Here is a 15,904-nt window from a genome sequence, read left to right on the forward strand (position 1 = left end):
GTGTTAAGTCGCTGTCATGGGAACAGTGCAGAGGAGTTTTTCTCCTTTAGAGGGCGCTGATGTGCAATGTTGACTGTCAACTAAATAATGCTGATGTAGTCAGTTTGTGGATATCAGCGGAACTTGATCAGTATTATGACATCAAATTTCAGGATCCATGTAGGCTTATAAAGTTAAAATAATAATTCAATTAAAGACAAATGAAAATATCACAAAATATTTATTATGCATATTTGGTCTTCTACAACAATGCATGGTTGCACATTTATTCAATTCACTACCATTAAAAAAGCATTTAAATTCAAACCTGTATGTCCTACAGTGTCAAAACAGGTTTGTAAAAATTAAGTGTGGACCTGTTGAATGTTCTTGAGAAGCCTACTTATAGCTATCACTATTAATTTAATTTACATTTTGTTCCAGAATGTTTCTTAATATAATGGATCTATTAATGTAAGCAAAGTTTTTTAAACCAGAAAAATTCAATTAAATTTAAACAAAAATTAAAACCTCTCTCTCTCTCTCTCTCTCTCTCTCTCTCTCTCTCTCTCTCTCTCTCTCTCTCTCACACACACACACCCACACACACACACGCACACACACATATGTTAGGTTTCCATGTTTTATGGGGACTTTCCATTGACATAATTTATTTTATACTGTACAAACTGTATTTTCGATCCCCTAATCCTAAACATCCCTCACAGAAAACATTCTGTATTTAATTAAATTTTCAAAAAAACATAATTTAGTGTGATTTATAAGCTGTTTTCCTCATGGGGATCAAAAAATGTCCCCACAGAGTAAAAAACAAATACAGGTACTGGTTTCCTTGTGGGGACATTTGGTCTCACAACAAGTCACAACGTATGACAGGACCGCACACACATATACATGCAGAGAGAGAGAGAGAGAGAGAGAGAGTGACAGAGAGAGAGAGAGAGAGAGAGAGAGAGAGAGAGAGAGAGAGAGAGAGAGAGAGAGAGAGAGAGAGAGAGAGAGAGAGAGAGAGAGAGAGAGAGAGAGAGAGAGAGAGAGAGAGAGAGAGAGAGAGAGAGAGAGAGAGAGAGAGAGAGAGATTTTCTTTTCATTAAAACTGTCACAAACTCATATTCACTATCAATATTAGGGGGAGAACCGGGGCTAAAGTAACAAAGCGATTTTCTCTGAGCCCTGATTACATTTGCGTTTCAAGCTATGAGGTGATTTTCTCTGTGTTGCAGAGTGTATTAAAAAATGTTTATGTCATATTATACCAACAGAATATGCCAAGAGTGAGGGTCAGAAAGACAGACAGAGGTCCAATTCAGCTCTGGTCACAAGAAGCATGCACTGAGGGTGCAGAACATTATATCTGTCACAACCTAGACCATGAGTAGGCCTAGGCTAATGCCTTTTTATGTTCTTTTTTGTTTGGTTAGTTATGGTGTTATTTCTTTGCCGGATTTGTTTCTAGGTTTCACTAGAGGAACGTTGAGGAACAGCTGATTTCGGTATGTCACCCTCACATTTTATCTCTCACATTTAGGTTAGCCATACATACCTTACAGACCAAATCTTTTCCACCTCCACCAATGAATTTGCAGTGTTTCCATCCAGATGTTTTTATGCACAGTAGGAATTTTGATAATTTTATGCTAATTTCATTAAATTTTCATATTGTTCATACGGTTGAATGTTGTATAAAATGGTTTGACATTGGCAATAAAAAGATATTCTAATCAAATCAAGTTTGAATACTGTCTTATTTTTGAAACATTTGATGAAACTGAAATTTAAAATGAAAATGTAATTTAATATTTTTTTTGCAAAGATAAAGGTCAAAATATGTTTGCAGTTACATATTAACAAAGTCATAGTCAGGTATATTTGATGAAAACAAGAGTAACACAAAAAAATCTAGCTTGTATTGTTCTGTTACTTTTGACCCAACTGTGTGTTACTTTCGTCCCTATTTACGGGGTCGAAAGTAACAATATGCAACTTATGTTCTAAGTGAAATTATACTTAAGTCAGTCGACATTTGTACAAAATACCACCTGGTATTGATAGACCATACTTGTGAGTTATTGACCACAGCAAAAATATAGCTCTGTCTAAAACAATATATTTTAAAAAGATGTTTTTCTGAAAAATGGTACTTTCGCCCCCGCTTTCCCCCTACTTCAAGAAAGACAGTCAAATTTGTTTAAACATGTTGCATTATCTTTATAACCAATGGTCAGATTACAAAATGTAAGTAGGCCTACAGCACAAAGAAATATTTTATTGATGTGTCTCTTGAATAGTTACATTTGAAGCAGTTCTTTAGGTTGAATGTTGACATTCAAATGTCTTCATCTTCTTGCAGCACATCTTCTGCTTCCTCTAGATTTGTGGAAACTTTGAGGAACAGTAATTGTGTCGCAAACATCTATCACTCGCCCTCGCCGACATAAAACTCTCTGGCAGCTACACAAAATGCACTTTCAAAATCATTTTTATTCGTATGTGTTTTCTGCATTGTGCAAGGTCAGTTAATGTTTCATTCAGACTGACTGAAAGAGTTATACATTGGTGTGCAACAAACAAAACAAAATTCACAGCATCACAGCTACAATAATGAAACCAAGTGAGATTAAAGACACTACAACAATCAATACAAGACAATACAAAAAACTGTTGAGGACACAGCAACATCAATTGAGGACAAAGGGATAGATATCATTTACTTTAAAGTAAAAAAAAATAGAATTTACTTTAAAGTAAACACAAATCTGTCATTTTCCAAATGTGTTTAAATATGTTTGAGTAATATTACTGATCAAATAAGAACAATTTGAAGTTTTATCTCCAATGTATTGAAAGTTTCTTTGATTATTGTGGCATCAGTATAAAATTAGAACACATTTTTAGTGGGCTCAGAGATTTGGATCCTATTGCCTATTGATTCAGTAAATTATTTATTTAAAAATGTTACAATCGATAAAAAATATCTTTAATAGATTGTCTCGAGGTATAAATATTATAATATATAAATGAATAACTAATCAGTTTATTGTAATCTGAAATCAATTAAATCAGTTAATTAGGAATAAACAACTGACTCAATTTACGTAAGACGTAAGAAAATATTTTCTTACCAGGCAGGAAAAGTAGGCCTACAATAATTTTTAGCATTTCAATTCACTGTTTCTGTTATATGGCTTACAGAAGATGTTTTTTTTTTGTCTCTTTATGAAAAAATACTGAATGAAAGAAGAATTGCACAGAAAAACACTGGCATTTCCTTACCCTTACTGATGGTCCCACATAAGGACCAACAAAAAAAGGCTTGTAAAAGAATGAAAATTATCTTAGAAGTCTCTAAGGTTTCTAACATTATTTGCCATCAACTGATCTTCCAAAGCTATAAGGAAAACATTTTTTTAATTTAAATCTTTACTTATTTTCTCAAGTAAATGAGTATGTAGAAATTTTGTAAATGTAAGTTCTGGCTAGATATTTTGACTTTTAATTAAAATTTCGATAGTGTCCTTTCAATCTGTACTTTTTTTTACACCTCTGCAGACCCAGTAGGACTACATGACATGAGAACCTCATTTCCCAGAGTCAGAATTCAGATCTCATAACGTCACTTCCTGAGGCTGCAATCGCTTCCTGTATGGATGTAAATGGGGACATGACACAGTCGTTTAGAGCTATAAAATTCAAAATAATACTTTCGCAGGATTTTTTCCAAGTACTTGAACGCTATAATATTATTCTACTTTAGTCGGCTCAGCGAAATTGGCGGCTGCGATGGAAGCCGTGCCGCGAATGCCGATGATTTGGCTGGATCTAAAGGAGGCTGGAGAGTTTCAGTTCAGCCCGACTGTCAAACAGGTGAGGGTCTGAGGGACCAAACAGGCCTGTTCAAATCACACACTGCTGTCATTGCTCTTATACATCGAACATAAACAAAACAGCATGTTTTATGCGTGTAATCTGCCACAAAATTAAAGTTTTAAACCTGTGCCCTGTTTTTCAGCTATTACTTGAGCTATTCTGTTTTCTTAAAGAAACAGTTCAACCTTAAATCTAATTTACCAAATTAAGCCTGTCATTATTTACTCACATTTATATTTATTATTTACTCAGATGTCATTCCAAATTGTGTGTCTTTATGTCTTTAAGCGAACACAAAATGATATGTTAACTTTTCATAGAATCTTCATATCGATATTTTCCATACAATGAAAGGATGGTCCCATGTTTTCTTTTTTGGTGCTATCCAACTCGACAAGAGGGCGTCATAGAAATGGTCAACTCTTGGGCTTTATTCTGAATCTTCTGGAGCCATATTATAGCTTTCTGTGTGAAACTTACAGAGGCATTAAAATATTTCTTGACAACTGTGGTCACCATTCACTTTTATTTTATAAACACAAAAATAACATTTTTTTTCTCAAATTCAAGCGAAATAGTGCTGATACGAATCCTAATCGGTCATTTTAACAAATTAAATATCAGAACTTATTTGTTTATGTGGTCACTCACTAAGTTAACATAAACACTGCCATGTTGTCTTATGATTTGATTGGTATGTTTGGCAATGGAATGGCAATGAGTTGTGTTTGCATGTTTTCTGTGTATAATAATTTATTAATATTACTGCAGAGAGTCTGTCCTACATTAGAATAAATGTTTTCTGTGTTATACTGTATTTAATGTATTAAACTTCACATAAAAAAACATGCTTCCTTATCCTTCCTCTCCTCCCAGCAGTCAGGAATTTTTATTAGCTTGTGTAATGTTAATTATCAGATCCATTCCTAACAAACTAGGCCAAAGGATGAATAGCAGGTTTGAGTTGGTAAAGATGGTTGTTTATGTTTATGCATGGTAATTATTGATCGTGTCGTGTTGCATCCAAACAAAATGACAGAACTATGATATTTTAGTGAAGCAGAGGGACTGCTGTTCCAGAATTTTTTGTAGGCTCCATCGTAAAGCCTGATTATTTTTGTCAGTGTCTCTTTACTGTAAACAACTTTATGTGTATTGTATTGAATGGTTTTGTTAGTAGCCAAAAAGATCAGAATACTTCTTTGCTTGTTTCTTTCAATCACCAGTGCATATTTCCTTTTTCTTGGCTTTTTCAGTTTATCCTGGAAAAAAAATCACTTTTAGAAAATTGTGCACTATTCAAATGAACAATTGTAAGCTCCATATATTAGATTTGGTTTTGCATTTTATTGAATAGCCAAAGAGATGTTTTGCTTTCCTTTGTTTACCAGTGCAATATTTTACCATTACCAATCTTTATCTCCTGAGCTGTAACTCTTCTAACTTCTTTTTCCCTTTGCTCAGTTCATACTGAAGAACTATGGGGAAAATCCGGACAATTATAATGAGCAGTTGAAGAAACTGGAGCAACTCAGACAGGTGAGTCTTACAGTGCATTCAAGGTATACTTTTAATCATTGTGTCTACACTGAAAATCTATCTTGGCTTGGATAAATCTAACCAGTTGAGAAACAGGTACACGGGAAGTCTTTGGTCATACGTTTTCTACATTCTTTGCATTGTCTTGTATTTCTAGAGTGCTGTGAATGTCACACGTGACTTTGAGGGCTGCAGTACCTTAAGGAAGTACTTCGGGCAGCTGCATTATATTCAGAGTCGTGTGCCTCTGGGATTTGGGCAGGAAGCTGCTGTCCCTATCTCCTGGTGAGGGCTCCAAACCAGACATCTCACTTGTGTGCTTGCCTTTCGGCTTCCCCTTACACTATTTTGTTTAATATATAGGACAGAGATATTTTCTGGAAAGACAGTGACCCATGATGACATCTGCTACGAGCAGGCCTGCATCCTTTATAATTTGGGTGAGTAGTACTAGACTGATACATATTATTCCTCTAGTCAATGACTGCTTTGTCTGCGATAAATAACGAGTGTGTTGTTGAGAAGAGGGCATTGTTCAAGATCAGGCCTGTTTCCTGATTCAAGTCATGTTTCCCATGCTGTAGGAGCACTTCATTCAATGTTGGGAGCCATGGACAACAGGGTGTCTGAAGAGGTGAGCTCAACTACAGAAGGAATCATTTAAATGTCATGTGATTTTAATGCAGAGTGCGTGTCATATAGGAATTGCTGGTTCAACTCCGAAATATTCACAACGTCAGGCTGAGAGATTATTTATTTCTATTTCAGCACTTCTTCACAAATAACAAACATATTTATGTATTTTTTTAGAGAAAATTCAAACTTTGGTGTGTTGTTAAAATTGCGATGTAACGGAAGTAGCGACGGATATCTACTTCCAAATTGTGACGTACATCGAATGAGAAGCAGAAAGTGTCTGACTTAACGGCTCTGTTTTCAATTCGGCCCTCGACTGCAAGCAGCAACTCTCGCCAATCGGTCTGTTCAGTTCAAGGACAAATATACGTGGAAAGTTTTAGAAGTTTGGAAAGTCATATGAAATTTCGATTGAAACTTTTTAGGTAACTTTTTTTTTTGTTGTTAAAAATGAAACCTATGCATGGATCAAATGTTCACAATATGATCAGTAAGATGCATTTAGCAAATAGTTTGAATTTCCATTTCATGTGGAATTTAAGACTAAAAAATAGTAAAATTATAACATATTTACAGAACAAAGCTAATGAACCACTACGAATTCAGAACATATTTTCATAGTGGTACATTAGCTACTTTGCAGCCATTTTAGTTTATTACCTGACACACAGAAAGTGCGCTAGAGTTTTGTGAGCAATATAAATCTGACAGTCATCGAACAGATTGTGGACGGTCTGTGGGTGTGCTGTGCGAGGTTGTGACTAAGTAGGACAAGTCTGAGATTTCATCTAAAATTAATTTGTCTGGAACTCAGAATTAATTACGGCAATTTGCAGTAAAAGTATTTTATTCTAGGGCCCTAACTCTCACTCTTCCCCTCACTGTTAGGGAATGAAAGTATCTTGCACACACTTTCAGTGCTCAGCTGGAGCATTTACCTACCTGCGTGATCACTTCAGTCACAACTTCAGTGTGGACATGAGTCACCAGATCCTTAATCTCAACATCAACCTCATGCTGGTATGATCATGTGTTAGTTTCACTCAACTGCTTTCATATATATATGTATATATGTTATTTACATCTTTTTCATTTGCCATTTTGTAGATTAGGACTAAAGTACCAATTGCTCTTTTCAGGGTCAGGCCCAAGAGTGCCTGTTGGAAAAATCTATGTTGGACAACCGGAAGAGCTTCCTTGTTGCACGGATAAGTGCCCAGGTAGCCTTTTTTTTTTTTAACCATTTAGTTCCTTAAAATTAAGCTACATCCATGGCAAAGTTTATTTATTTATTTTTTTACAGTTTGTTACTAGCTGCAGTATAAATCTAACATCTGATTGGACATGAAATCGTTTTGTCTTCAGGTGGTGGACTATTACAAAGAGGCTTGCAGAGCTCTGGAGAACTCCGAAACGGTTTCAATGTTAGGAAAGATACAGAAAGACTGGAAGAAATTAGTGCAAATGAAGATTTACTACTTTGCTGCAGTTGCTCATGTGAGTCTTCTATTCAAAGCAGGATGGTCACGTTTATTTATTTTTTACATGTTTCTAAGCAAGTCGCCCTAAATCCTCTGTCTCTCAACAGTTGCACATGGGGAAACAGGCCGAAGAGCAGCAGAAGTATGGAGAGAGGGTACAACCTGCCTTTTTTCTGTCTTCCATTTCAGTTCTGTGCTATTTTGCCATGGAAAACTAGTTTCAATCTCATCCTAGTCTATTGTCATTTATATATGCTTTTTTATTTATTCAAGAAGAACAGTGCAACTAATGTTTCTGGTTGTTTACTTCCATTTCTAGATGGATCCATAGACCAGGGATGGGCAAACTCGATCCTGGAGGGCCACTGTCCTGCAGAGTTTAGTTCCAACCCTGATAAAACTCACTTAGCCTTCTAGTAGTCCTGAAGATATTGATTAGCTGCTTCAGGTGTGTTTGTTTAGTTAAACTAAACTGTAACTCTAACTCTAGCTAAACTCTGCAGGGCAGGATAGAAGTTGCCCATCCCTGATATAGAAACGGTTTTGAACAACCTAGAAAGAACCAGCTGTTTTGTAAATGTTTTTACTCTTAATACTTTATTACATTTTTCAACAGGTTGCTTACCTTCAAAGCTCACTAGACAAACTCGGCGAAGCAATTAAGATGGCTAAGGGTCAGCCAGACAGTGTACAAGAAGCCCTCAGATTTACCATGGATGTCATTGGGGGAAAGTAAGCATATATTATTACCAGCTTACCAAAAACATCGTTCATTCTTTATAAAAGTCACAGGAAACACATTTGTGTCACTTCTCATTTTAGATTTAATTCTGCCAAAAAAGACAATGACTTCATTTACCATGAATCTGTGCCATCTCTGGAGACATTGACCTCAGTAAAAGGTATTTTGGCTAACATATGTTGTTGTGCTCTTTGGTGATGTCATTCATTAGTTATATGGCATGACTAGAATAAGTGCTTATTTCCATGAAAAAAAATATCAGTAAAGGTGCGGTCACATTTACTGTTGCTCGGCGAAATTTCACAAGCAAAATGCAGTTATTCCAATAGAAATCCGTGTGATCAGGAGTTTCATGTGAGGGCAAAAGAGTGCCCTATGCAGGTGTCGCTCATTTTCAAGTTGGTCATGTGAATTCACCACATTGACCAACAGAAAGCTGCTTGTTTTGAAAGTGACTTCTTTGTGAGCTGTGCTTCATACATCTCTACTCTATTGAAAATAGACAATGCTCGCAGAATTTCGCTGCAATTTCGCTAATGTGACCAGAAAATGCTGTCCTAAGGATTAACACTCTCCTGCCTTCATCACAGGTGCCCCATTGGTGAAAGCTTTGCCTGTAAACCCAACAGATCCTAGTGTCACTGGCCCAGACATTTTTGCAAAGCTGGTGCCAATGGCTGCCCACGAGGCCTCCTCTCTTTATAGGTTTGTCTCAAGTCCTAACTATTCTTTGACTATATATATACACAAAAACTTGAAAACATATACTTAATTAATACCCTTCAAGATATAAAACATTCAAGTATATCTTACCTCATTCTACAGTTCCTCATTCTGATCATTTTTAATTCCCCTGTGCTATATTTGATGGGAATCAAGTATGGGGCAAAAAAAAAAACCTCATTTTCATTTTTTCTGTCAAATTCACAGTGAAGAGAAGGCCAAGCTGCTACGGGATGTTATGACAAAAATAGATGGCAAGAGTGAGACATTAGAGTGAGTGCAAACAGATTTTATATTGTATATGAAACACATAGACAGTATGTATCTAAATGTCTAAATGTCATATTTCTATAGGCAGTTCATGGACTCTCTTGGTCTGGACCCAGAGTCAGTGGACAACATGGAGATGTATAATACCCTTCCCTCTGTGCTGATGGAAAAATGTGCTGCGTTGAGTGTGAGACCAGACACTGTAAAAAACCTCATCCAATCAATGCAGGGTTAGTGACGTCTTTATGAAGTCCCCGCCATGTTATTTTAGCTTTGATTATTCAAACAAGTTGTCCCTCTCAATTTAAGCTATTAAACAGCTCTTAAAAATATGCAATTAAGCATCAGAAAAAGTCTAAATTCTTCTTCCATCCTCAGTCCTCTCAGGTGTGTTCACTGATGTGGAAGCCTCTCTGCGGGAGATTCGAGATGTGTTAGATGAGGATGAGGCAGAGGAGAGAAGACTAGAAGAGGCTGCTGGGAAGCACACTATACCAGATCGACCCTCAACCCTGGCCGAGCTGCGGAGGGACTTGGAAAAGTATTTGGAAGCTCACGAGAAAGCCAGCTTCACCAACACAGAACTTCATCGGGCCATGAATCTGCACATCAGCAATCTGAGACTCCTCGGTGGACCACTAGATACTCTTAGAGAGGCATTGCCGAGACCTCAACTTAGTGAGGGTGGGTGTTTTGTTACGACATAATTAAAAAAAACATCATGTTATGTATGTTTATGAGAATTATCATTTTTTGAGATGTTCAGATGAGATGGCAGGTCTCCAGACTATGAAGAGAATTCTGAGTAAAGTGCAAGAAATGCGGGACCAACGAAGCTCATTGGAGAAGCAGCTTAGAGACCTCATTCAGCAGGACGACATCACTACTGCTCTGGTCACAACTGAACGTGCTGACATGAAGGTATGGGCTTTACATGACTGTGGCAATTCTTTTAAAAGGGTTTTTATTAGAAATCTGTCACTGCATTGTAGTTTTATCTTTGCTCACTTACTTTTCCCTCATAGAAACTGTTTGAGGAGCAGCTTAAGAAGTATGAGCAGGTGAAAGTATACATTGATCAGAACCTGGCAGCTCAAGAGAATATCCTGAAGGCACTGACAGAGGCTAATGTACAGTATGCCACTGTGCGCAAGGGCCTGACAGAAACCAAACACAAGTATGACTTAAGGGATAACATTTAAATATGACAAACATGCAAAAACTTTATCAAGTGTAGCATCGTCAAAGTACTTTTTAAGTATATAAACAGTGTCTATTTACTTTTTAGATGGAACAGCACTGTACAGATGCTTGTGGCCTCCTATGAAGCCTATGAAGACCTAATGAAGAAATCTCAGGAGGGCAAAGAATTCTATGAGGATCTGGAAACAAAGTCCTCTCGCTTATTAGAAAGAGCCAAGACTGTCTGCAAGACCCGAAAGGAGGAGAGACAAACCATTATGGAAAGGTAACTAGGAGTTTGATCACCAATCTATTAAAGTATATAATTCTTTGCACAGTAAAAAAAACTGTTTGTCAAACATTTTTAATAGAAAGTTTGATGTATTACCTCCAGTTAATTTGATTCTGCTTAATGTGTGACAGAGAGCTAAAGAAAAAGGCTCCCCAAAGACCCACTGCCCCAAAGCCTCCCCAGAAGAAAGGCCAAAATGTAGATCCTACCAACTTCGAAGACCCTGAACTGGCAGAGCTGAGTGCTGCTATTCTAGCCCTTGGTGGAGATCTCCCTGAAGAGTTACGCAGCCTTCCTCCTGAACTTACGATTCCACCATCTGGTCATCCTGCAACACTTTCCGGGGCCGCTGCTAGCTCCATTCTGCGCTGGCCTGGAGCTAGCTCAGCATTACTCTTTGCGCAACCCCGATTTCCACCAAATTTACCGCCTCCTGAAGTTCTTGCTCAAATCTCCCGTTTTCCACCACCTCAGAGTTTCACACAGCAACAGTTCCCACAGATGCCCAACCCTCAGGTCCTTCCACCACCACCTGTGTCTGGGTACTACCCTCCATCTTCTCAGAACCAGCCTAGCCCACAAATTACTCCAGTCCAACCTTCCACCACTACAGTGGATAGTGTACAGACACCTATTCCTAGTTACAGTCCTGCATCTGCCCAGGCAGTTATGCCTCCTCCTGGCCAACACCAACCCGTGTCATCAGTGTATGCAGCTCCACCACAGAGGGCATCCCATGTCCAGTACATGCAACAACCTGGCGTTCCCATGGGTCATCCTCCACAAGCAATGCCAGTCCGTCATCCACAGCCTCAAACTCGGCCCCAGCAGGTATTTGCTCAACAAGGTGGTCAAAGCCAACCACAGCCATTTTACCCAACTCAACAAATTCCAAGACCTTCGACTAGGCCACAGCACACTCAGCCTCAATTCCCACAGTACATTGCCCAAATAAGACAACCAGGACCACCAAACTTTCAGCAACCTCAAATCCAAGGACAGTTTGGAGCTCCAGCTACCCATCTGCAGCCCCATCAGGGTTACTCTCCTGTCTCATTTGTTCCGAATTCCCAGCCTCCTCAAGTTAACACTGTCACCCCGGGCCAGATGTCACATCCAGGGATACCTCCACAGATGCAACAATCCCCCCAACCAATGCCACCTATGTCAATGCCACACTTAGCTCATGTTAATCAGCAAATGCCTCCGTCCTCCCAACCAATACCCTCTATGCCAATGCCACACTTAGCACATGTCAATCAACAGATTCCCCCTGCTTCCCAGACCCAAACACCTCCCATCATCAATCAGTTGCCCCATGCTCCTCACCCTCAGATACACCCATCCTCTCATCATTTAGGTCCTGCACCCCATATGCAGATACCTCCTCCCCAGCAACCGCAAATGCTTGCACCATCCACTCACATGTCTCCTCCATCTAACCCACAAATGCCTGCAGTCTCCCAACCGCTATCTCACTGCCCCCAGTCCCAGATAATCCCTACTCATCAATCCAACCAACAGCCAGCATACCCAGCAGTCTCTCTGAGGGCTACTGTTCCTGTTCAACCTCAGGTACCCCATAGCCCACACTCATCACATGTACAAATGCACCCCAGCACTTCTTTACAACATCAAAACCACCCTCATCCTCAAATCCTTCCCCAGTCCGGTCCTCCAACACTCCCTCACAATATGTACAAACCTCAGCCAACCATTCCTTCTAGCTCTGCACCTTTGAGTTTTCCAGGAGGTATTCCTATGGTTCCCAACCAAACCGTGGCCTCTCTGCAACCTCAATCCCAGCCACCTTCTTCACAGCCTTTAGCCCCACAACAGCTACCTCCAGGTGGCCCAATATCTTATTCTGTTCCACAAGGTGGAAACGTTCCTCCTGGACCAATGCAGCATCCTGTAGCTGCTGCTCCCCCAGGGCCTCAAAGCATGATCCCTCCATCCTCAGGAGCACCAGGGGCACCACAGCCTCATGTGCTACCTTCTCCTGCCCCATCACCTTCTCCCTCTCCTGGTCCTCCATCCCTTAGTATGGTCACCCAGCGACCATCTCCTTCTCTTACCCCAGTTGGAGGAGCAGCGTTGCCACAGTCCTCAGTTCAGACTCCAACTCCCACTGGTCCCATAGCTCCACCTGACTCCACTTTGTTTCAGCGACAGAACTCTAGAACTGATGACTTGCTTTCCTCAAGCCCTGAGAGCCAGCATGGAGGCACCAAGGACACCGCCAATGTCTTACTACCCACCAAAGCTGACCCTCAGGAGGAACATTACAGAAAGAAAGCAGAGGGTGTGAGACTCATTCAGGGAGACCCTTACCAAGCACCAGAGAGGGTCTCAAAGCTCAGTGCACAGCTAGAAATGTTTCGATCAAGAGTCCAATCCTTAGAGCGCCCAACAGGGAAGAGAGGTCTGTCAGAACTTGATATTCAATGGAAAGAACTGCAGGAGCAACAGGAGAAGGATACTCGCCAGCTCTCTATTGCCATTGCTCGTTGCTATACCATGAAGAACCGCCATCAAGATGTGATGCCTTATGACTGCAATCGTGTTGTCTTGAGCTCTGGTAAAGACGATTACGTCAATGCCAGTTTCATTGACGACCTATCTGCATACTGCCCCCGGCTCATTGCAACACAGGCTCCCCTCACTGGCACCGCAGCTGACTTCTGGCTCATGGTTTATGAGCAGAAGGTTTCTGTCATTGTCATGCTAGTGTCTGAGCAAGAACTGGAGAAGGTAAATATGCTTTAGCAGGGGTCCTCCTGATGATTTCTAGAATATTAGTTGCTGTTGATATTTTTAAAGTTTTGCAATGTGTTTTATTCCCAGCAAAAGGTGTTGCGTTACTTTCCATCAGAGAGAGGCCAACAACTTGCTCAGGGTCCAATCACCCTTACCATGACCGCCCAGAAGAGCACCCCAACTCATATAGAGCGCATGATAGGACTACAATATCGGGACCAGAGTCTGAGACGCACTGTTGCACACCTCCAATTTACTTCATGGCCTGAACTGTGAGGACTCATTCTCCATACATATTCAGAGTCAATCTATTAACATTGCTGCCTCTTGAAACACTTGTCACTCATGTTTTTTGGTTTATTTTTTCTGGAAAGGGGCCTTCCAGAGAGTAAAAGCAACCTCATCTGTTTCATTCAAGAAGTCCATGGACATTACCTGCTTCAGCGCCCACTACACACTCCAGTTGTGGTGCATTGCAGGTACTATATTTCAACACACCTCATAGACATTATTAAGGACATTTAACAAATAGACAAAGCTAAGCATAAGTAGGAAAGTATAAGAATTTTGTTTCTTGTAGCTCTGGTGTTGGCCGTACTGGCGCCTTCTGTCTGCTTTATGCAGCACTGCAAGAAATTGAGGCTGGCAATGGTATACCTGACTTGATCCAGCTGGTGAGGAAGATGAGGCAGCAGAGGAAGAACATGCTTCAAGAAAAGGTAATTGCTCACTTACTGTGGGATTTGACATTTTGCAATTCAGTGTTCAATCGATAGAATATAATGATACTTTTGTTAAATAATCTCCACAGCTTCACCTCAAATTTTGCTATGAGGCTGTTCTTAAACATACAGAGCAGGTTCTGCAACGCCATGGCATCATAATGTCCCCTTGCACTAGGACCCCAAACAACATCGCATTGAAGGTAACCTCTTATTTACACGCTTATCTGTTTAAAAATAACGAACATCTGTGTGACTGTTTATCTAATGTTGTGTGTCTTTCTAGTCATACTCACGACAGGAATCTCAAGACATTGTTCTGGGAGGAGACATGCCTATTAGCTCCATACAGGCCACTGTAGCCAAACTAAGCATTCGACCTCCCAGTATTGACCATGAACAAGAGCCCAGCCAAGACCAGATTCCCTTTGCCTCTGAAGCGGAAAGCATAGGGGAACCAGATCCTACAGATATGCCACTTCAGCCTTCTCAGGACCCTCTTTATTATGAAGCGATGCCTGATTCCATCAGTCCATCACTCTCTTGCACTTCTTCTCCAGGCAAGACGCAGTCACCTTCGCCTCCTAGCGGCCACGGGAATGGGTTCACTGGGTCCACTCCTGTCTCCCCTGTCTCAAATCATCACCCTTCCACTGAAGCTGCGCCTCATGCTCCCTCGCCACCCACCTCCTCATCTTTAGACCTGCTGGCTTCTCTCACACCTGAAGCCTTCACGCTGGACAGTGCCCATCGAGGAAAACAGAGGATTAACAAACAAAGCTTCCTTCACCCACAGGAAGGCAAAGGCCTGCAGGGACCTCCAGAGGGCGATGATCCACTCAGTAGTTTGGATCCCCTCTGGACACTCAACAAAAGCTGAAGCAAACAACAGAACTCTTTTATTTTCTCCACCACAGGCACTCCTCTTATGAACTGTTTCTGGCCCCATGTAACACCTTGTCCATGTTCATGCCTCTTGAACCTCATCACTGTCTGTTTGCTTGTGTCCTAAGTCTTTTCAGTTGGCAGTTTTCCAGCACTGATCCTGCTGTTTCAGCTTACATTACATAAATCCAGTCTTCTCTCCTAGCATGCAACTCCTAATGCCATGGTGTTTGTGATTGCCTAAAAGGTGTCTGAGTTTTGGTTCTTCTGCAGTGGGCATCTGCTTCTACACCAAAAATGTAAACTGCGAATGAAAACAGTGTGATAGAAACTGACATCCAAGCTACTATTGTCATTATCAAAAAACATATTAACAGTCTCATTGAACGATTATCTGCTTGGCCTTTGTACACATGCTGCTTGCGCTGTGGGTTGTATATTATTAGTTACTGCACTTGTCTTTCAGCTACAGTGATCTGCAACTTATATTTAGGGACAAATCGAAGATGGTGATGAAAATACTACTTGATATGACTTGATGTACTCGTTATATTTAAAACACTTACATTTCTGAATCGCTTCAGTAATCATAGCATTTTTATGAGTTGATTCTAACTTGTCATTCTTTGAACTGTGTAAATAAATCTTAACAAATGTCAGTACCTTTTTGTGTCTTGATTATTGCTTTAGAAAAAAGTGAAAAGGGGTCAAGGTTTTGTTAGCATGGTCTCATTTGCCTCTGGTGGTAGATGCCGTAACTACATTCCAATGAGAATCTTTCTCCATTGAAGGCTACTCAATGTTT

General features: G+C 40.1%; 1 protein-coding gene across 1 annotated transcript; it reads left to right on the plus strand.

The window, feature by feature from the left end:
* The first annotated feature begins 3,607 nt into the window (after positions 1-3,607).
* On the plus strand, positions 3,608-15,758 carry ptpn23a (protein tyrosine phosphatase, non-receptor type 23, a). Its single transcript, XM_077214938.1, has 24 exons — positions 3,608-3,864; positions 5,332-5,406; positions 5,564-5,691; positions 5,770-5,846; positions 5,991-6,040; positions 6,931-7,062; positions 7,182-7,262; positions 7,408-7,539; positions 7,631-7,678; positions 8,140-8,255; positions 8,346-8,425; positions 8,856-8,970; positions 9,196-9,261; positions 9,343-9,488; positions 9,637-9,942; positions 10,025-10,179; positions 10,284-10,435; positions 10,547-10,726; positions 10,864-13,486; positions 13,580-13,764; positions 13,867-13,971; positions 14,073-14,211; positions 14,304-14,417; positions 14,501-15,758. Exons 1-24 carry the CDS (start codon positions 3,781-3,783, stop codon positions 15,092-15,094), a joined length of 5,883 nt encoding a protein of 1,960 aa, XP_077071053.1. The 5' UTR covers positions 3,608-3,780; the 3' UTR covers positions 15,095-15,758.
* The last annotated feature ends 146 nt before the right edge of the window (positions 15,759-15,904 follow it).

The sequence above is a fragment of the Siphateles boraxobius genome, unplaced genomic scaffold (assembly GCF_051911475.1).
Source record: "Siphateles boraxobius isolate OS27281-9 unplaced genomic scaffold, OSU_SipBor_1 68, whole genome shotgun sequence".
In the NCBI taxonomy this organism is placed as follows: Eukaryota; Metazoa; Chordata; class Actinopteri; order Cypriniformes; family Leuciscidae; genus Siphateles; species Siphateles boraxobius.